Source organism: Sitophilus oryzae, unplaced genomic scaffold, assembly GCF_002938485.1.
Source record: "Sitophilus oryzae breed Bouriz unplaced genomic scaffold, Soryzae_2.0 scaffold_823_pilon_pilon, whole genome shotgun sequence".
In the NCBI taxonomy this organism is placed as follows: Eukaryota; Metazoa; Arthropoda; class Insecta; order Coleoptera; family Curculionidae; genus Sitophilus; species Sitophilus oryzae.
In genome coordinates this window covers 94-23,179 of record NW_022147443.1, presented here as the reverse complement: position 1 = coordinate 23,179, position 23,086 = coordinate 94, and the positions used below count along the sequence as shown (strand labels likewise).

General features: G+C 33.1%; 2 protein-coding genes across 2 annotated transcripts; both read right to left on the bottom strand.

The window, feature by feature from the left end:
• Nucleotides 1-375: 375 nt before the first annotated feature.
• On the bottom strand, nucleotides 376-13,191 carry LOC115889674 (proto-oncogene tyrosine-protein kinase ROS-like; the record flags this gene model as incomplete). The annotated part of the gene is made up of 9 exons (XM_030909732.1): nucleotides 13,084-13,191; nucleotides 12,519-12,874; nucleotides 11,369-11,509; nucleotides 11,030-11,219; nucleotides 10,592-10,912; nucleotides 4,971-5,146; nucleotides 4,637-4,914; nucleotides 1,762-1,879; nucleotides 376-1,660 (listed from the first exon to the last, which is right to left on the bottom strand). Coding segments are annotated over exons 1-9 (2,911 nt in total), but the record flags the coding sequence as incomplete, so codon positions are not given.
• Nucleotides 13,192-13,204: 13 nt separating this feature from the next.
• LOC115889675 (low-density lipoprotein receptor-related protein 2-like) lies at nucleotides 13,205-22,250 on the bottom strand. The gene is made up of 6 exons (XM_030909733.1): nucleotides 22,232-22,250; nucleotides 19,287-19,428; nucleotides 18,591-18,704; nucleotides 18,283-18,508; nucleotides 15,996-16,292; nucleotides 13,205-13,406 (listed from the first exon to the last, which is right to left on the bottom strand). The coding sequence occupies exons 2-6, from the start codon at nucleotides 19,351-19,353 to the stop codon at nucleotides 13,205-13,207; spliced, it is 906 nt and encodes a 301-aa protein (XP_030765593.1). The 5' UTR covers nucleotides 19,354-19,428; nucleotides 22,232-22,250.
• Between the last annotated feature and the right edge of the window lie 836 nt (nucleotides 22,251-23,086).

Genomic DNA, 23,086 nt, shown 5'->3' with positions numbered 1-23,086 from the left:
GAGAGACAACTTTTACTGGGCATGAAATAGCCTACACAACTGTGCTAAGTAGGGAAATAAGTCAGTGGCGCCCAGTTTTTAATAACAATGTTTAAGTGATATCCCATATGTACGTCACTGGTGAATCTGTCGACATTTTTTTAACATTAAAATATATCGCACTTATTTCGCACCCTAAAAATTTAACTGAAATCTCTTAAAGGACTTGGAAGAAAATGATAATAAATCGAAAATAATTTAAGACTAACTACTAAACAAAGCAGAATCGGACCTATGTTGATATAAGAAACAAATCTTACTTTTAGTATATATCTCCCCATGAGAGATGGCATGATTTTTGAAACACCCTGTACGAACACGGCTTTAAAAACTTACCTCCAGGTGAAGTTCTGAACCTCAGCGGTTTACTCCAATATATACTGTGTTCATCTGAATAGTGATTGCTCGCCGCTACCTTTACAGTGTATATTGTATAAGGTTCCAGATCTGTTACTTCAATCTCTTTATCAAACGTTGTAACTTCCCCAAAGTCACCTCCTGGATTATTATTTGTCTTAATATACCTGATTCTGTACATTACAGTCGCTATAGATGTGTTCATACAATTTGAATTAAACAAAATATCAGGCATTTTTAATGTTAGAGAATCAAATGACATTCTCTTAATACTGGGTTTTATATCTAAATGCTGCAAAGGACTAAGACAATCTTGGGGAGGATATGGTTGCGTATGTTCTCCATAAATAAGTATATCGTTAGACTTCAAAGGCTTACTTATCAAGTGTGAATGTTTTGGTTTCAATGCGTACAATGTATCATCAGAGTTAGTCCAGTAAAGTGAGTCAAAATCAAATTTAACTTTCTTCAATGGGTCTGACTCACTTAGAATTGTGCCATTAAGAATTACAGTACACTGACATCCACTTTTGTCTGACGAGAACACCTCTTTGGAATCAGAATCAATGAATATAAGAACGGGTTCTATTTGAAATACTGAATGGTCAATAGTAAATGTTGATTCAACGTTTGTCTTAGTTGAGCAACTACAGTCTTCGGCTGTAGTGTTTCTTTTAGCCTGATCTTGAATTGACGATGAAAAGAAGTCTTCAGTATTATAACCGTTCAAATCAGAAAACATAACTTTATGCAACTGATTATCCATGGTTTGTATCCAATAAATTTTTCTTGTAAACGGTGAGATCTCTATTTTCGTTATATTAGCTGATGTCGAAAAGATCTTCTCATTTTGAACAATACCGTTCTCAAATTTATTTAAATCGATTTTATAAATGGTAGATCCCGAGTCTTCGCTTGTTTCTTCAACATAATACAGGCTTCTTTCTAACCAATCCATTACTAAATCAGTAGGTTTGCCTTTGATGTCAAACAGTTTGATTTTGTTGCCTGAAGAAAAATCGTACATGAGTAATTCTCGAATTTCGTTTATCCAGAAGACTTTCTGTTCCCTTAGCAAACACGCTATTACTTTGGGAGTATTGATTCCAGTCAGTAAAGAATGTGCTTGATTTGTGTCCATGTCGTCAATGAAAATGGAGTCTGATGAAGCTATTAATAAGATTGGTAAGGGAGCTTCATTGCCTGCGTCAACTGATATTGGTTCAGACAAAGCACCTGTGCCTATTTCAGTGAAAGCTTGTACCTGGAACAATTTTTCCTATAGTTTGTATATAATTATTTATGAAATGTTAGAGATTTATTTTACCATGAAACATAATTTGTTTGTTTATGATAACCACTTACCTGAAAAAAGTATACTTTGTTGTATATTAGATCTTTCGCTTTATATTCTGTTTGGTTTGGTGGTGTTTTAACATCATCACATTGATCTATCCGAGTATCCTCGCCGATGTACCAACAACTAAAAAACAGCATAAGATTTATATAAAAGTCTGTTTACTGAGCCAATGATTTGAAAAAAGAATTATATCGCGTCTTTGGCCAAATAACACAGTTAGGCCAGTAAGCAAGGATAAAAATAGGGTATTACCTCTGAATTCTTGACACCCGTACCGATTGACGTGAAATTTTAACATTGAATAGAGATATACACACAACCAAACTTATATGGAATCACTCTTTATTTCTGACTAAATTTCTTGTAAGTATAAAAATTGGTATTCGACTTTAAGATAAGGCGTTTTGTTGTAAATAAACATGATAATAAAGAATAAACGACTGCTGCGATTTATTTTCTTTTGAATTTTGTGTTCAGTAGTAAAATCACGATTGTCCGGTAATTTTGATTCGATCCAAAAAAATAAAAAAAATCCTTATGTTGGATTAACAGATGTACAGAGGGGAAGAATTAATGCTCTCACTGAACAAGGAATGCTCCAAAGAGACGTAGCAGATATAGTAGGCGTTACCCAGGGTGTTGTATCGAAAACATATGCCAGGTACTTGTAATTAGGAACACACAAGGATAGGACCAGACAAAGTCGTCAAAGAGTCACAACTGAACAACAAGACTGCCTTATGGGCCAAATTGTTAGAATAAATCCCAATGTTTCTCATCCAGAGCTACAAAGACAACTTCTGGCAGCTACAGGTGTGAACGTTTTAGTTGAAACCTTAACAAAAAGGCTTCATGTTTTTTTTTCGGATGAGACCAGAATTGGCCTAAGATCAGATAACCATCGAATTCGGGTTCTCAGAGCTCCAAAAAGACGAGCGCGACTTCAGGCTGTCAAATCTGTACCAAGATACAAAGGAGGAACTATAATGTTCTGGGGAGGTATTATACTGGGAGCAAAAACTCCATTTTTACCACTTCAACAAACTTTAAGGGGTCGGAGATATGTTGACTTGGTGCTCGACCCAATCGTTAGTCTTTGGAGAGCTGCAATTGGTTATAATTTTAACTTCTTGTACAATAGTGCACCTCCCCATACCAGCAGAGTGACTAGAGAATATCTTGAAACGGAAGGCTTCATAGTTTTGGACTGGCTTGCATGTTCACCAGACCTAAACCCTATCGAACACTTGTGGAACTAGCTCAAAAGAAGGGTTAGAGCTCGTCAAAACAATCCAGGAAATCTTGCACAGCTTATTGATGCAGCATTAGCAGAATGGGAAAACATACCCCAAAAGACAACGTTGATAATTTAATAAGAAACATGCCAGCGCGAATAGAAGCTTGCATAAGGCCTAGAGGTGGCAACAAGGAATATTAAAGTTATCAATTTTCTTTTTGTTTTTGCTTTTTGGCCATTAAAAATGTAAGTCTTAATTTCGTTTCAGAAACCAAAAAATACCATTTTGTTTATTTTGGGAACTGATTAATTTTTTTTTATTGCTATATGGATTATTTTTCATTATAAGTCATTGGTACGGACTGAGTTTTATTCATAAACACAAAATTTTCATACGTCTCAAAATATGATTATTATGAAAAATAATAGATGATTCCTTATAAGTTTGGTTGTGTATATGTAAGAAACAAAATAAGCTATATAGTAGCGATGTGCGCTTTCCCCCGGGGGGTGAGTGCCACCCCTTCTCGGAGGTGAAAAATAAATCACCCATGTTAATTGCAAAAATGAATAAAGGGCTGAACTCTAAGCAAAAAATTTTCTATTTTTTTCTAATTTTTAATTTAATAATTTTTTCTAATTTCTAATCTCTAATTTTTTTTCTCAAAAAGGATGCGCAGTGGTGTGTTTTAGAAGAGACAAAAAATGTAGTAAATAATAGAAGAACCATTTAAAAAAAAAATCGGTCGTCGCGTCGGTGCAGAGGGAAAATAAACTACTCAAAACAATTATCGCATATTTTCTAAAAAAAATATTATTTGAAAAACAAGACACTTTGAATTCCCTGACTTACGGTTATAAATAGTTTGTAATAATTAGTTGGTCGACTATTTAGTTGCAAAAGTGAAAACAATACATACTTATGGAGCCGATCGACCGACTAGTTGATTGCATGTCAGCGCGGCTCCATAAAGATATATTGGTTACAAATTAGCAACTAAATAGTCGGCCGATTAAAAATTGCCTGTCAGCGCATAGCGTAGGACTACGAAATGCAAATATTGGGCCAATCGGCTCCATAAGAATTGATTGTTTTTACTTTTGCAACTAAATAGTCGGCCGACTAAAAATTACATGTCAGTGCGTACCCTAATTATCTTTAAAAAACTCACAAGAGAAGGGCCGAAAAATGCATGCTTTATTTAGAAATGTGTAATAATTACTTTTATTCAAATATGCGTTAATTGTTTTGTGTAGTGTATATCTACTAAAGTTTATATAGGGGTGGGGGTAGTTTTCACCCTTCCCGTACTTTTTCTTGATTTTTGTGAACGTCAAATGTTAAAACACTTGGCAAAATATAAGCATCCCAAATTTCATTCAAATCGGAATATCGGTTCTTAAAAATATCTTTAAATTTGATGCCCTCTAATGGACAAACAAAGAGGTAAATTATGTCAAAGGAACTTATTTTGATTCCAAAAATACGCAGTAGTTCTATGTCCAAGGAATATTGGGACACCCGGTATATGGACATATTATGTAAATATAAAGGACTTCTTAAATATTTATTGGCTTAACTTGTGTTTAGTTATTTTTCCTTGTATTTATTTTTGGGGTGGGAAACTAGGACAATTACATACCTCACATAATACCCTTGAAGCACTCCATTTGGAAACAGAGGTGGGTCCCATCTAAATATCACCGAAACACTGCTGTAATATAAGTCAAATGGACCGTGCTTGTGAACCACATAACTTCGAGTATTGATGGGTGCAGATGGCGTTGACGGTGGTGAATATATTTCTGCTCTAATTTGAGGCGAAGTAGCCCAATAAGTGAACGCTCTTATGTTAACATTGATCAGAGTGAATGGCGGAATATGTCTCCAATATCGAATGGTAGGCTCTGTAGTAATAATCTAAAAGAAATCTATTTTTATCTTCATGTTCGATTTTGTAAATATTTCTAGCTTACAGTGGAGTTGTTTCTAGGCAAACCGTCAATCTGGATTTCGTAAAAAACTACGCCATAATTCACATTTTTTATTGGGCTCCAAGTAATGTTGAAGGAATCTGAAGAACCACTGACTTTTACAGAACCGGTATCTATTTCTTTTGGTATTACATTAATGTTTCCAGCAGTTACGTTGCCTGAAAATATAATTTATAATGGATCATATGAATTTGTTTCTTATTTTAGGAGTACACTTAAAGTATGTAACAACACAAGCTTTATGAACCTAGTCAGTAACCTACGCGCCTCTATTGTCTTCACACAAAATAAAACAGTCAAACTCTTGTCAAAATACGAGCCTAGTCATTGCGCCTAGTTTTATCAAAGTTCTGATTAAGTTTGATTTATGGTGATTTTGAGCTGTAAGATCCGTAAAGTAATGAAACAAATATCGAAATACAAGTCTATAATATTATCATTGATATTACCACTATTATTATTTATTAATATTTAATAAATTACCGCTATTATTATTAATTAACATTACAAAAAATATCTAACAGAATTTATGACATCAAAGTAAAACAATAGAAAATATTGCTTAGTACAACAATAAAATAATCATCCAAATTCTGAGCCTAGTTATTGCGCCTAATCCTACTCAGAGTTGATAAATACCAAACGTCTTTGACTAGGTTTAGATAAAATAGTTTAAAGTATATTATAGAACTAACACAAACATAAGAGATTTTCTGTTTTTCTATGAAGTAATAAAACCCACATCTAGATATATCTTTATTGTAAAAGAGCTTAGTCGTATTAAGGATGGATAATAGATTGATAAATATTTTAGTAATTATTTCAAATAAAACACCGACATTATTAAATCGACTTAGAGCATCGAAACTCATAGATGTACTCGTCTTCTGTAGCATAGTCAAACAATCAAAGAAGTAGAAGTCTAAGCAATTAATTCAAATAAGACTGGATGTTAACTAGGCCTCTTAACTGTCAACTAGTTCAAATAAGACTAGCATGTTAACTCGTTAATTATTTAAAAAAAAACTATAAAAAATGCAGAAATGATTGGCCGTTGCGTTGGTCTGTGAGATAATGAATAACTTATAGAAAGATGAGCCTAATCAATGCGTCCAGTTTTATCAAGTGTAAGTTTGACTAGGTTCATAAAAACTGCATATGCAATACTTTGTTGTTCCGTGTTGTAGTTATAACAGTTATTAAAATATATACCTAGACTTTTCAAGGTTGGAATTTGAATTGGATTATTCTTCCTAGTTTGTTATTTTAACCCAGTAATGCCTATGATATGATATTTCATACCCAAAACATCAAATCTCTGCGAGTCGTGACACGTCCAGCCGTTTGTGAAAAGTGTGGTTTAGTTTGTCTTATACGTCGATTGTGAGTATATCTAAGTGTAAGTGTCAGTGAATTTTCCAAATATTCGAAAGGGTACGTAGAATTGCAGTTGATATCTCGGGAAACTTTTTTTTTATGCAGACATGCCGCTAAGGTGAGGTTATATTTTATTTTTTTCTATAATAGTACTTTTTTCTCAAATTGTTATGAAAACTTAATAGCCAGTACATTAGTTTATTCCAACAAAACTAATTAAAACCAGTTTTTTCGTTAGTTTTACATTTATTGAAGTATCTTTTCAACATATGAAATATCACATCATAGGAAGTAATGTATAAATTTTGTTTTCAGAAAGAAGTGGAATTAATCTGAGAACACAAGACGCCGGGGCTTGTCAATTTTCTTGATATTATCAGTGATGATGATGAGAATTATGAAACTCTGCAAGAATGTGATCGACTTGATTTCGTATTATTACCTCCAGATGATGGCCAAGATAGCAACAAAGACGATGCCCAAAGCGATGAAGAGGAACCATTTCAACTACATGATTTAGGAAAGGGGATTTTGAAACAACCAGTTGAAGTTTTTGCAGTGAAAGAAAAATCCCGTGAGAAAACTGAAATAAATCCAGGCTCCCAAAATACGGCTGTCAGTGATGAAGAAACTGATGAAGATGATATACCTCTTTCAATTTTGACTAAAAAGATCCGAAAAGAAGCTACAGACGAAACACCTAGCAGCACGAACGATCAAAACAGGTCTATAAAAGGAAAGAAAGTTAGAAAGTGGCAAACAAAATTACTGAATCCCATTCAGAAAGCAAAATTTCCAAATCTCCTTTACCAGATGTTGCAAATAAAATCAAAAACGATGGCCTAGCACCAATAGATTTATTCAAACTGTTTTTTCCAGAAGAATTCGTACAATTTATTTGTGATGAAACTATGAAATACGCCATTTTTAAAGGTAACCATAACTTCGCTGTATCCACTAGAGAAATGTACATTTACCTTGGAATCTTGATTTTATCTGGGTACAATAAGTTACCTGCCAGAAGAATGTACTGGGAAGCAAAGTCTGATACATACAATCATTTAGTGAGCAATAGTATATCTAGAGATCGTTTTGAATTGATACACCGTTACCTACACGTCAACGACAACACCAAGATTGACCCTAATAACAAGGTTTACAAGATCCAACCCCTCATCGACAGAGTAAATGAAGTCTCTCAATTGCTAGCAGCACCTCTCGGAGAAATTTTTTCCTTAGATGAAGCGATGGAGCCCTATTATGGTCGCCACGATATGAAACAGTTCATACGAGGGAAACCAATTAGGTATGGATTCAAATTTGGTGCCTCTCTACATCAGAAGGTTATTTGCTCAAATTTGATCCATACTGTGGTGCTGGTGACAAAAAGGAAGGCAAATCCTTGGGATCGTCGGTAACAGAAAATGTATGTCGGCAGTATTTACCTCCCGGCAGCACACTCTTCATAGATAACTTCTTTAACTCACTGTCACTTTTGGAGACTCTGAAAGCAGAGCAAATATTTTGTATTGGCACAATGAGGGCCGATCGAGTAGATAAGGCTCCATTCAAAGATCTCAAAAAAGAGTCACGTGGAAGTAACCATGTCCTGCAAGAAGCTGATAAATCCACGAGTTTGATAAGATGACATGATAAGTCAGGTTACTATCGGAACCAACGTAGACAGTGACCAGATTTGCTTCTCGAAAAGCCAGTGTAGACGTTGGTCAAAAAATGAAAGAACATTTGTCCAAGTGGTTCAACCCAGTCTTGTCAATTTGTATAACCAAGGAATGGGTGGAGTTGACTTATTTGACAAACTAAGGGGTCTTTATCGTATCAGAATACGATCAAAGATTCCGTATCAATGGAGCCTTGGTAAATATGTGGATTCTCTACCGCCATGCCTACACGAAAACTAGTTTATTAGAGTTTACCCGAAGAGTAGTTTTATCAATTTTGACGTCACCTGAGCACCTTGTTGGACCAAAACCAAAATGCAGCCGGAATGTACACACAGAAATAAGATTTGATAAAATGGACCACCTTGTTGCCTCTAATGTTACACAAAGACAGTGCGCGTATTGTAAAAAATGTGCGAAGTTTATCTGCTCTAAATGCAACGTGGGACTCCACCTTAAGGACTGTTTCCAAACCTATCATACTCCAAATAAGTAGAAATAAATTCGTCTAAGTCGCAGTTATTAACAGTTGCTTTCTAGTTAACTTTAATATTTAGATATGTATATGCCTATGATATGATATATCATATGTAAAAATCAGAAGTCTTACAATAAAAATTTTCTTTTTTTTTTTTTTTTTTTTTTTTTTTTTTAATATTTGTTTTTCAAGAAATGGTGAATTTTGCAGAGAAAAAATTACTCAGGAAAATTGTCAGACTCAGTGAAATGTTACGAGTAAAAAATAAAAAACAAAAAAATTAATAAATTTGTATATTGACTTTGTAATAATTGTAAGAGATCTTTGGTTATTCTGTAATGGAGTGAACCAGTCATCAACCAACATTACAACATAGTCATCTCGCCTAGTATTAAGTAGTCTCATGTTTCAGTAATTATTATTTTTTAATAAATATAAAGTATTAAAATTGAGAGATGGACTTCTATTTAGTAAAATAATAATATAATCAATAACCTGTATGATCCTACTCAAGCCTAGTTTCACCAAGGATGGCTAGGCCAAACATGCTGTAATTTTTTTAAATAAACTGCAGAAAAGATCTAAATGGATGGCACAGAAGGATTTACAGCTAGCACCACAAAAGACTGAGGCGGTAATTCTAACCACCAAACGAAAATTGGCACCAATTCTTTTCGATGTTGAGGGAACATTGATCATTAAGAATGCTGTAAAATACCTCGGAGTCTGGTTAGATAGTAAAACAATATTCTGTGGACATGTTACCCAAACAATCACTAAAGTGGAAAAAACTCTAGCTGCATTATCAAAACTAATGCCGAACATAGGGGGCCCTAGGTCATCAAAGCGTAGAATTCTTGTAAGCGTAATACATTCACAATTGTTATATGCAGCTCCGGTATGGTATAAGGGTTTACGTGATCTGTGTATAAGGCAATCGACAAAATAAAAACTAAGCGAAAGATAACAGCTCTGCAGCGCAAATTATGTATTAGAGTTTGTAGCGCTTACATAACTGTATCTACTGAGGCAGTTGGTGTCATTGCGGGCATTCCTCCTATCCACTTATTAGCTCATGAACGAGCGGATAGATACAAGGGAGAGCTGAAACAAATAGCCAGGAAAACTGTGATGGAGAAATGGCAGGATCAGTGGAATAAAGGAAAGTATCTACGGAAGATGGACCTGGAGACTGTTACCCAACATCGAAAAATGGATTGACAGACCATATGGTGAAGTGGGATACCACCTGACACAAATGCTGTCTGGACACGGGTGCTTCCGAAAATACCTCTACAAGATGCGGCGGGCAAGCTCTGAATCATGTTTATTTTGTGGTGAAATAGACGACATTGAACAGCTCTACAAGATGCGGCGGGCAAGCCCTGAATCATGTTTATTTTGTGGTGAAATAGACGACGCTGAACATGTATTCTATTATCCCAGATTGAAGGATGAGAGAGATCATTTTAAGAAGGAGAGTGGACTGGATTTCACCGAAACGAACTTGATGAGAAGCCTTGAGGGAGGTGAATTATTATGGGAAATTGGTAAAACAAATGTGTTACATATATACTCAGTAAAAAAGAAGAGGAACAACGCCACATGGCGTAGGCAGCCCCCCACGTCGAAGTAATGCGTAAGCGGTTCCGGCGTGGTGTGCTTACTTGAACGAGGAGGGTTTTTTTAGCCGGTAGGAATCCGGCACTACCCAGCAATGGGTGTCTTATGGAAGATTCTTTCCCTCCCCATCGAAAAAAAAACTGCAGAAAAGATGGATCTTGACAATGTGAAATACTAAACGTCAAAAATGATCCAAATCAATAGGTAGTCTATTTTTATCAAAGATCTTATTAGGAGTTGAATAGGTTTGTGCTTCAGTAATTGTTTCAAATAAAACAAAATCATTTCTTGGTATTAAAATGCCACACAATATGGGTTATTTTTTTATGCTGACTGCAAGCTTCTGGTTAATAATTAAATTATTTTAACTCGACATATTAAAATTCAATAGAAACTGAAACTAATCACAAATCAGTTTTTTAGTAGACCTTAATGGTACTTACTTGGCCAAGGATGAAGTGACTCATCAACAACGTACACCAAATTCAAACCCCATATTAATTTTCCACTTATAACAGCTATATTCTTCCCTACTAAATCGCTCACCACTGCATTTTTCTCATCTTGTAGCCATAGCAAACGGTTATTGAAGTAGGAGAAAGGTCCCTGCATGTTACCTCGCTGCAAGAGAGCTACTTTTCGTTTTGTTATATCTTCTCCATCATAATATCCAGCCATGGGAGCCTCAAATAAGTGCGAACCATCCGAACCTCTTACAACCCAGTATACTAGTTTTTTGTCCATGTCCAGTGTCAGTCCCATAACTTTAATTTCTGAAGAAATCATATAAAAACAAAATAATAAAATAAAATAATAATAAAAAAAGAAGATAATAAAAATATGATAATTAATTTTCAGCAACATATTGGTATGGGTCTTACCTTGTCTACCAGAAAACGGTTCTAGATGATCATACTCCATTTTGTCTTCTCCATTTAGATGAGCACATTCGACAACATACTCCCTAGACCAATACAAGTAAGCCTTTACTGAATCTATGACTATTTCTTTGGCTAGAGTTAATATTGATAGAGGTTCTTGCTGGCTACCATTTAAATCACTGCGAATAATCTTAAAAATAGTACAGTATAACATAATTTAAATTTTATTTAGAGCGCGTTTTCATTTGGAAGAAAAATGCATTCATTTTATTACAAGCTTAGGTAATAATATTCTCTATAAGTAGATTAGTAGATAATTTGAAAATTTATCTTGCTTACCAGTTGTTGTTTCAAATTTGACCAATACAGTTTTTTCCCAATCCAGTCTACTGCGATGCTACCAACAGAATCCATGTCGGCTAGTCTACCATATTTATGGGAGGTCAAGTTGTACCATACCACGTGGCTATTATTACTAACCTGTTTAAAAGTGCATAATTATTACAGGGCGAGTCTTAAATAAGTGGAAATATTTTAGGGTAGTATATTTCGACCCGTATTTCGGATGGCTGTATGCTCTACAAGCAGAAGTGTACGCTCTAAAGGAAGCGGCCAGTTGTATACGAAAGAAAATCGCTGATAAACCAATAGGGAATATCGTTGGCGCGAAGAAGCATCACCATGCTATCAGCGAGATCCAAAACTGTGATGGACTGTCGAAAAGCACTGTCCTGGCTGCGTCAAGGCGGGGCCAATCTGTGCTGGGAGCCACAGCAATGTGGTGGGCAACCTCGCTAAAGGAGGGGCCAGGGGAGAGGCCGTGGCAGGTGATCCACCACTTGTGACGATCAACACACTGAAGGAAGCTATAGAAACTTCCATCAAGGCTAAGCAACAAGGGACTGTGACTCTCAACGCCGCACCGTGAGAACTACGCTACAGCTCGAAGATTGTGGCCAATGGTAGATATGTAAAGATAGAGGTAGATAAGGTATAAGTAAGGTAGATAGTAAAAAGACAAAACGACTACTAGAGTACAAAAAGAACCTAGTACGCATAACTGTAGATGTCATCACTGGAAACTCCTCCACGGGAGTAAACCTAGTGAGATGGAAGATTTCCAATGACGACTACTGCAGATAATGCGGAGAGGAAGAATAAACCATAGAGCATCTACTGTGTCACTGTCCGGCACTGGAATACCGACGCTTTTAAAAGTTAGGGCAATGTTTTTTGGAAGGACTAGAGGAAGCAGCAGAAGCCAACATCAGTGACATTAGGAACTTTGCAAACAGCTGGAAATGCTTTAACGCAAAGAAAGAATGAGAGAAAGGTTTGGTACAATAATACAGGGGTATCGCAATGAGCCCAAGGCCTACGACCGAGGGATCAAACATAATCCCAAACACCAGCAACCTAATCTAACCTAACCATATTTCGATCCCAGAAACAAATATAATAATATATGTGATTGAAAATATGTGCTTACCATGTAAAGTTGGTCTTGATACCACGAGACTCCAGTGAAAGCAATATTTCCCATTCCACTCTTGTGTATTAAAGTTTCCACATTCTCTATAGTAGAATCTGATTTGAATAGACCTTCTATGCCAGACCACAAAAATACAGGATTCCTGTCCTTCTCCAAAGTGCTACCTCTGAACTCTGAAGACCATGGACTCTTGCCATATTTAGTATAGGCCAGCACTCTAAGAAGATACTCAGTATTTTCCGTAAGATCGTTTAAACTAAATGACGTGGAATTTGTGGTGTAAGTTGATATAGAACCGTTTATTAAATTCTGAATTGAAATTTCGTAGGACCAGTTTTGCCAAGCTGCTTTTCCTGTAACAAGTAAGTAAATAATAGTGGATAATCAGTCCTCTAAGTAAGTTTAACGGAATGATTGGAAATATATATCTTTTGAATGGATGTTGTCCTCAGTGGTTGAAATTTGACTTTAAAAAAGTATTTATTAAAAAAAAAAAATATTTTGTTTATTTATTTGGGCACATTTAAACCAAAAGGTTTAACTGTATTTAGAAATAACTTGCCTTGTAGTCCCAGCAAATGCGGCGGACTCCATTTCGTTTTTGCCATGGTCGTACCAAATACAGCCTGCAGATTTATGGGAGGGTTCCTGGGTATGGGCCAGGGCTGGGTGCTAGCCACAAATTAATAAAATATTTCTCTGTACTGCGTTTTGCCCAAATGTGACATCTGGTTGTTAAAATAGAGCTGCCTACCTGGATGGTACTCTTCGTAGTAGACTGACTTTCCATCTGTCCAGTAGAATCTTTCGTTGACCGTAGCAAGGGAGATGACGTGTTTCATTTTTGGTACTATGACATTCTTGCGAATGTTGGTTACGATTTTTCTAAAAATGATAAATTTATTTAATTTCTTAATAAATCCTCAATAGGCAATAATGAATGATATAGAGGACGACCCAGTGTTCCGAAAAAGCTGAATATCAGTTTTCCTATTTGAGATTTCCATTTTAAAAATATTTTCAGGGATAAGAGTGTTTCAAAATAGAATGCTGTATTAATTTTTTTTGCTTCAGTGTTATGTGCCATAAAATTTTCAGTCTTAACATCTGTTTTAATTATACAGGGTGGTCCCGAACTGTATTCCGGAAACTTAAGCAGCATATTCTGCAGATAAAATAAATTAAAAAAGTTCTTATAAATGTATGTAAATTGTCAGGTTTATTAAACAAGGTTTAAAGTTTGCATTGCCCAACTCTAGTAGCGCTTTGGAGGAAATCGTCGTGGGTGTTGAAACTGCTATTCACCACTTACCCGAGGCTAATAAGTATTACAAAAGAGTTGTATAGATATCAGTTATCAAAAAATATCGTTTCAAGTAAATCATTAAAATCTAACAAGGAGCACAATATTGTCAAGAGTTTGCGTAACAAAGATTGTTTCTAACTAAAAGCTGATAAGGGAAATAAGGTTGTTGATATTAAAAAAAGGACATTATGATAAGGTTTACAGAAATTAATCGATAAATGGTCCTTACACAAAATTGAAAAAAGAATCCTTTGTCTAAGATGACAACAGATGTTAAAAAACTTTAAAAGAATGTAACACAACCTTATTGATTTGTTCTTAAAGAGAAAAATTTGCAAGTATCCAATCCCTCATTACCCAAATTGTATGCGTTGCCAAAAATTGCATTAAACCGGGACTAAAGTCTATGCCCCAAATTGTTTCGGCTGTTAGTTCTCCGACTTATATTTGGTGAAAATGGTTATCAAGGAAGTTCGAAAATTTACCTAACCATGAACCGTTCATTTCTCAGTTAAAAATAATATTAAATTCATTAACAAAATTAAAGATATTACATTGCATTGAAGTGAAATTTTGGTCTCCTTTGATGTATCTTCGTTGTTCCCAAGTGTTTCAATTCCACATACTTTAGGCTACTTGAAGGAATTACTGAACGCAAATGGTCTCGACAACAAAACTGTGATTGAATATATTGAGCTTACATCGTTATGTTTGAAACAAAATTGTTTTCAATTTATTATAACAACTTTTTTGAACAGCGGGAAGGTACAGCAATGGTAATCCATTGTCTCCATTTTTGGCTAATTTATTCATGAGCAGGTTTGAAGTGGAGGCTAAGAATCAGTTTCAGTTTTTTCCAAGAGTATGGTTTAGGTATGTGGATGATATCTTTGCTGTTTTTCCTACTACTCTAGTGGCGGAAATCTAACTGTTACGCTCGGTGGGTTCTGACTCGGTTGGCTAGATCTTGCCACGCCCACTCTGTGCCCACTGAGCGAGTATATAAACGCTCCAATTGTAGATTGTATTTTAGTTTATTAATCATCTGCTGATGATTGCTACATGGTTAGCGAAACGCGCGTCCAGTTGTAAAAGTAAAATTGTTTGGTGTAATTGTGGTGATTTAGTGTTCTATTTTGCTGTATAACACCAAAGGTTCCAACCCTTAACTATAATAAATGTTGTGCTCTTAAACATGCTTAGTTTCGGAGAGTACAGGGTATACAAGTTTTATATTTATTTCGATTTTTTTCTAAATAATTATGAGTTGACATCAATATTGGATGAAAATTGGTGTCTGGGAATTTTTTTGACTTTTAGATAAATTTGAAATGTTTTTTGTGCCCAAAAAAATTGAAACAAAAAACTGTTCTATCATCATTTTTCGTAGAAACAATTTCATGATTAATTGAAAAAATAAAAATTTTTCCAAATTATTATTTTTAAAAAAAAAAAAAAAAAAAAAAAAAAAAACATGTTTATTTTTGTTCAATAATGCATGAACTATTTCCATTTAAATATCTTGAGAACGATTGGTCATAGCGAATTTTACCAAGAAACATTTTGTACGCAAAAAAATATATGTAAAAAAAATGTATATTTTTCACTCAGTAGTTTTATAACAGGTATGAACGAAAAGTTATTGCTCTTCAAAACAGTTTAAAAACATATGTAGGTGGCGCCCACTTCAAACAGGAGTCATGTTGACACCAAAATCAAATTTTGAATGTCAAAAAACCCCAGACACCAATTTTTCATCCAAATATTGACGTTACTTCAGAAATTATTTGGAAAAAATCGAATATAAATTAAAACTTCTACACCCTCTATCTCGAAAACTAAGCATCTTAAAAGAATATTTTACAAATTAATTTACTTATTGTTATCTGCAGAAGTGCTGCCGAAGTTTTCCGAATACAATCGGACCACCCTGTATAAAGGCGTAGTTTTTATAAAAGTCGATCGAGTCTCAAATACTGTAAATATTTTTGGGGCTGGTTTTATTTTTGAAGCCAATGAACAAACCTCGAAAAACATATGAGTATTTTTTCGCGAAATAAAAAAAAATAAAAAAAACTTTTTTAGTTTTGAGTTAAAAAACATAAGATCTTGATAATACAGCAACACAGGTAAAAAAATAAAAGAAGAATAAAAAAGTGTTTACTTACCCATCCAAAGTAACGGAGAATATCGTGTTCAATTTCTGGTTCGATACAAGAACCAGAAAATTCATATAATCAACCACGAAAGCTCCCAAGTGCGAACCGTTTAATATTTTCTCGGGCTTGATTTCGTGCTTGATGCCGTTGCTAATATCAGAAATGTCCAACTTGTATATCCCCGCTGCAGGGGATTCCCGGATCGACCATAACAAGTAACCGTTGCACGGGTCTATTTCCATGTTGTTTGGTCTGGTGGTTAGTCCTGCCAAGGCGACTGTTAGACCAGTACCATCTAGATTACACCTAGAAGAAAATTTTGTTAATATAAGATCTCTCCATTTAACGGATAATACAGGGTGTCCCAGAAATAAGTGCAAGTATTTTAACTGGTGGTATAGTTCAACCCCAGAAACACGCCTATGAAGTTTTTTTCGCGAAAAAAAAAATTTGAAAATTCGAAAATTTTTGAAAAAATTTTTGGAAAATTTTATAAGAATATTTTGAAAGTGAAAGCGGTAGTAATGGCCCATTATGTCCCTTAAGTGCTGTTAAGAAGGTGAGTTTTGTTGATGTAAATAATAAATTTTATATATTTATAATTAATTTATTTTTAAATCCTAAAATATTTTGATTAAAAGAAAATATATAAAAAGTAGGCAAAAAAAACGAGATTTGGTATGTTGTTATATGACATAAATTAGGATTGATTGTCGTATTCAATTGTTTTTGGTCACTTCCTGTTTCATCCGAAATGACTATAACTTTTGATTTTTAAATGGCACCCTCGGTATATTTCTAAAAAACACCCTGAGTAAAAAAAATGACACCCTGAGTAGAATGAGATATTATCATATGTCAACTTTTGACATTTTTGTTCAAAGAAAAATCGTATTTAAATTTCTAGAGTGCCATGGCTTGTTGCCAATTTTTAATCAAGAAGCCTGGGAAAACTATATTTGATCGTTTATTGTTTTCCGTATCTTGTCCTGGCCTTTGAATAAGAAGACTAAGGAAGGAGCATAATGCTATCCATGTATTCATGCATGGTGGGCGGAAAAAGGTCTCTAGGGTGGGGATCCTTGACAGTTCTGTTTGACGATTCATTTGACACCTTTGAATTTGATTTGAAATTTTGTGGATTTGCCAGTGTTTACGGAGCTTATTTGATGTTAGTTATTATTTATTCTACTACTGATAGGTATATATAGTATAAAGGTAGTAAATCTAGATGGAAATTGTGGCAGAACTAAAATTAACAGTGACACTATCGAAATTATTCGCGATTTATCGAAAAAAACTCTAAAATAGTTGGTTGTGTAGCGTGCGGTAGATCTCGGCAAAAATCGAGTGAAATAATGGAACAACTTTTCGCTAGTAAGTGACTATATAATATACACACATACGTGTAGTAAACCGATCATTTATGAAATTCACTTAAAATAACTAATTATATATTTTTTCTTGAATTTTTGTTTTTATTTACTACTTGTCAAAGATTACATGTCAAAGAATTTAGATACGTCAATTTGACTTACCTGCTTCAGTAGCGTATCGGATGTTTATGGTTATAAATAATTATTATAACTTATCTATTTTTATTAGAATTTTATATTTTTATAACAATTTTAATAACTACCAACATTTATTCACAACGTAAAATAAATAAAAAATTATTGAGTCTACCCCACGCCTACCCTACATCATAGTTTTACATTTTTTAAATAAAATTAGAACGGCACTGATAAACCGGAATTTAAGTCGCCCATATTTGAGGCCCATCACGGTGGACCTAAGATTTTTGATATGCTCCTTCTTATTCAAAGTGTCCTGGCCGGTTAAAAGATGCCCAAATCGTATTTCTAATCATATCTCAATTTTTTCAAATGAAATAAGGGTGGCTCATTAGCATATTTGGTAAAAGCATTTTTTTACGAATAATTTGGTACCGCACACTTGGTATATTTCGAGTAAAAGTGTCGTTATGAACCGCATGTTACAATTTCAAATAAACCATATGCGGAAAATGTCAAAAGTTGACATATGATATGTCATTCTATTCAGGGTGTCATTTTCTATTGAATAAAGTAGAAATATATCAAGAGTGCCATTTAAAAATCAAAACTTGTAGTCATTTCCGGTAAAACAGGAAGTGACCAAAAATAATTGAATACGTCAATTAATCCTAATTTATGTCATATACTAACATACCAAATCTCGTTTTTTTCATCTGAAAAAATAAAAAAGTTATAGCGGTTAGCCACTTTTGAGATGCACCCGGTATAGAGATTATTACCTTTTAATTATATATCTCGGAGGACTTTTCCTTGGAGCGACTTCACCCAAAATATAGAGCTGATCGTTGAGCCAATCGACTGATAAGTCCAAAGGGAAGAAATCGATCTGGTCGGAAGTAAGGATCTTGGTTTTGTTCTTGGTCTCCTGTTCAATGGGTAAGCACCAAACAGTACCACTGACATCTGATATGAAAAGCAACTGTTTGCTAATATGGATTCCTATACCTATTGGTGATGACAATGTTTAATTTGAAATCATACTGTTATTTTCACTCAGATTAGATTCAGCAATGCGTTTTTAACTTACCTTCAATTGATAATTCCGAATGAAACAGATGTATACCATCACCCAACAGCTTTTCCAATTCGAAAATTGCAAATTGTGTACCGAAAATTAATACAGGCTCTGGATTTCCTGCAACTATGTAAACATTTTTAAACAGGGTGTTAAAAAATGAGGAATGCATATACAAAATACATATTTGTGTTAGTAAAATTTACTATTTATAGTAGCCATGTCAGATGTTTAAAAACGCTGTTACAAGAAATACAATCACCGTCAGAAGATTAAACGAAGCAAATCTTATGTCAAGAAGGCCTGCTTCGGGATTACAACTTACTCGGTCTGTTGACTAGGACCGAAACCAAAGGTATTGTTTCAATATATAAATTACAAAAAAATGTTAGTGTATTCTTCAAAAGCGAATATCTCCACCAAAACTAAAGTAACTGAGATCAACGAAAAAACAAACTATCGAGAAAGGATGTACCTAGATGATACAATTATTTTTAAATTCCTTGCTGATACTGCATATTCCACAGGATGCTTCAAACTTTCGCTAAAATATCAACATTTTGTTGTCCCTCGTATATCTGATAGATGGGAACTTTCATTTTTTATTTAGAAAGAGATACTAAAAAGTCAAATAATTTAGCTTGGCTAAAAATTCATCAAAATTCGCCCACTAGAACAAAATATATTAAACTTTTAAATATTCATTACCTCGTTTTACTTTGGGAGTTGATACATGTACAGTTGCTGGAGGCCCAGAACCATAACTGTTCCTCATTTGAACCGAAACAGTATAATTTCTTTCAGGTTGCAGGTTTTGATATAGATAAAATGACGTAGTCGATGGAACATCCTGTATAATTCCAAAAAATACAAAATAATTAAAAAAAATAACGTGGTAAAACCTTAGACTAAATAATAATAAGATACAGCACGCTACCACGGGAGCATTAGAACTTTTGTCCGCGTAATAAACAAAGCTTGTGCCGGGAAAAAAATCACTTTATTCAAAGAAAGCTTCATTTTGAGTATCACAGGTGAACGTTGATATGCTGTTCTAGCGCTATCTCGATCCAGCGTATATGCCAGTACGTTTAGTACTCATAAACAAACAATATTCAAAGCAATATTCTTATAAGTATATTAGGGTGTCCGTTATTTCCCAAGTTGATTTTTTTTGCTGCCACCCCTGAAATTTTAGTTTTTGCTCTAAAAAAGTTATTCAACGTAAACAAGCTCTTAATTTTTAATTTAAACCGGGCCGGAATCATGATGCTTTTCCCATTAGATAACATGGGATTTTCTGACTATTTGCATTTAATTTTTTCTCTCCAAAGCAAATGAATCTACAACTTCGACAAAGACATATTCTAATACAAAATTTTACGCTCTACAAAAAAGACCTCTTTAGTTTTTTCTATAAAAACATTTCTTTAAAAGTTATTCGCGGTCAAAGTTATTGCATACTGAACATAGACAACCTTCGAGCGGTTTTTATCTTAGGTATTACTTGTATCAAATTAATTAAATTAAATTATTAATTAATTAAATTAAACTATTAATAAATAAAATTATTAATTAATTAAATTAAACTATTAATAAATTAAATTAAATTATTAATTAATTAAATAAAATTATTAATTAATTAACCAATTATTAATTAATTAACTAATTATTAAAACGAATTACCAATTAATTGCTATTTAACTAATTATTAATTAATTAACTAAGTATCAATTAATTATTAATTAATTCGATACAGTAATATTTAGGATAAAAATAAACGATTAAAAATATATGATTAAATTAAATTTTTAATTAATTAAATTAATTTAATTAATTCGATACAAGTAATATTTAAGATAAAAACTACTCGAAATTTGTTTAATTGATACACATATTTACGAACACTGAAAGGCAATGAAACAATAACCTTAAATTACAGTTTTGATCAATTGATTATAGATGGCGCAATATTAGTTTTCCATATTAAAGTTGGTAAAGAAATATTGTTTTATTGAAAAAAATATGGCCTAGATCCTTTTTTAGTCAAAATCAAAAGGTGCAATCGGAATTTGCAGTGAATGATTTTGATTAAAAATATTGATTAAATTTGATTATAAACTATGTGCATAACTTTGACCGCAAATAACATTTAAAGGAATGTTTTTATGAAAAAAACCAAAAAGACCTTTTTTGTAGAGCGTAAAATCTATTAGAATATGTCTTTGTCGAAGCTGTTCATTTGGTTTTGAGATAAAAAATTATATGCAAAAGGTCAGAAAATCCCATGTTATTTAAATGGAAAAATTATCATGGCTCCGCCACGGCATAAATTAGAAATTAAGAACTTGTTTACGTTGGATAATTTTTTAGAGCAAAAACTAAAATTTCAGAGGGCGGTAGCAAAAAAAATCAACTTGGGAAATAACGAACACCCTAATGTATATCTTGCGGACGTTAAACATCAGGTATACAGTATCTTATCTGTAATTAATCTAAGGATAAATAGTGTTTCGTTAAAGGTTAAATATTTAGGAATATTTTTACTCAAATCAAATCCATTGAAGAAGTGACTTTAAATTTGTTTAGAGAATAATAATTAAATAACTGCATCTTAAGTTTGTTCCTGAACTACCTATTTTTTCGCAATAAAGTTGACTTAATATTATATCATAATTTAATGATGCAAGATCAAAAGCCATCATCTTAATATTTCTTGTGTATTAATCAAATAATGATTTATTTTTAACATCATTTGTGATCTGTCAAAAATATTCCTTCCGAGTTTATTTTAAACATATAATAATTAATCAAATACATTTTTAAAATGACATTTTTATGTACTTTTTTGTTCATTAAGAAAACATAAACTAAATAAAAAATCTAATAACGTAGGTATTTACTCCCAATTTTATATGTTTATTGATTGCCAGATTTGTTTATATTGATGTATTGTTTTTTCACCTTGATTATATTAGTAAACTGTTTTTATAACTCCTATAGTATTTTATTGAAATTAAATTAAAACATTTGTAAAATTATATATTTACTATACAGGGTGAGTCTTAAATAAGTGCAAATATTTTAGATATAGTATATTTCGATCACAGAAACACTATTATGATGTTTTTTCCCCAAAAAAATATGGAATTTTTTGAAAAACTTTTCAGAATGTTTTTTTTAGTTTATAGTTAAAAAACATAATTTCTTGATAATATGGCAACATAGGGAGAAGATTCTCAAAATTTAAGCAACACTATTTTTTTTGGATATTTTTAAAATAAAATAACTGGGTTATTTTGGACTTCAAAACGGTAAAGAGAAAATATGTTTTTTTATCGAGATCTACCAGCCCTGAAAATATTTGCACATATTCAAGACTCATCCTGTATATTCAATTACATATTTAAGTTTTTATTCATAAGGCTTCTTTTGGGTAGTGAAAGTTTTTTATTACATTTTATGTCATTTTTTAAAATTAATTTGGATTAACTATTGTGTACAGTTATTATTTGTTAAGCATATTAGCAAGAAGATTCATGCATCTGTGTTAAGATTAGTAAAACACAAAGAATGTTAGAACATATATAAGAGAAGAGTAGGAATTAGGAATATAAAGTTGATATTCTAAGGTTGTATAATGTATAATTTACTTAAAGGTTTAGCTAGTGCCTAGTGCTGCAGAAATAGTTCTCTAGTGGTGAAAATAATGTGGATTAATCTAAAAATAATCTAAAAAGAGAATATTACTGATAGTGAGAAGTAATAATAATTAAAGCAAAAAAAAGTTGCGGTTAGGTTAGGCCTTCGCAAGGCTATTTAGTAATTAATGGAAACTATAGATTAATTGGTAATTACTCAGAGTCAGTGGTGGACTATATCTCCATACGTAGATAAAATAAAATATTTTCTAGTATCTTTTTGCTCTCTCCAAGTTATGATTTCTGCATAAATCTCAAGGTACTATCTTTACTAATAAGCGAAAAAAAAATAAAGTAAGATAAATTCAGATGCGAAAAAACATCAAAATATCAAGAACACATCCATAAAATGTAAAAGTATCCAAGCGACGATTTGAATAATGCAAACGAAATTATTCCTTGGTTCGTTTAATAGAAATATGGAATTTGCAGTTTTCTAACATGGCATTTGGTTCACTGGCTAAAAGATGGCATTCTAGTAACGGTAGTAGTTCGATCTTTTTAGACAACGTAAGCTCTGAACGTTAATTAAACCGCCCTCTGTCTTTTGTTATCTTTAACTTAATTATTTTGTTTTGCTTGGTTCTTTTTAAATAAGCATAGTTCAATCAAAGAGTAGATAAGACAAGAGACGACAGTGAACAAAGAAGTCGAATTTCGCGAGAGAGACGCAGATATATTAACATTTAAAGGTCCCATCAAGTCCCATTTCCTCTGTTGCCAAGTATATTTCTTTGAAAAATAAACAAGATTTTCTGAAAATAAATTAATAATATAAGAAGAATATAAGTAACGTATGTTAATACG

Coding starts and splice junctions, on each gene's coding strand:
- LOC115889675 (XM_030909733.1), bottom strand. CDS start 19,353: ATGAGGAACAGTTATGGTTCTGGGCCTCCAGCAACTGTACATGTATCA. Junction 16,293..18,282: donor CCGAGATATATAATTAAAAG/GTAATAATCTCT, acceptor ATTTTCTTCTAG/GTGTAATCTAGATGGTACTG. Junction 13,407..15,995: donor TTCTCCGTTACTTTGGATGG/GTAAGTAAACAC, acceptor TATCATTTTTAG/AAAAATCGTAACCAACATTC.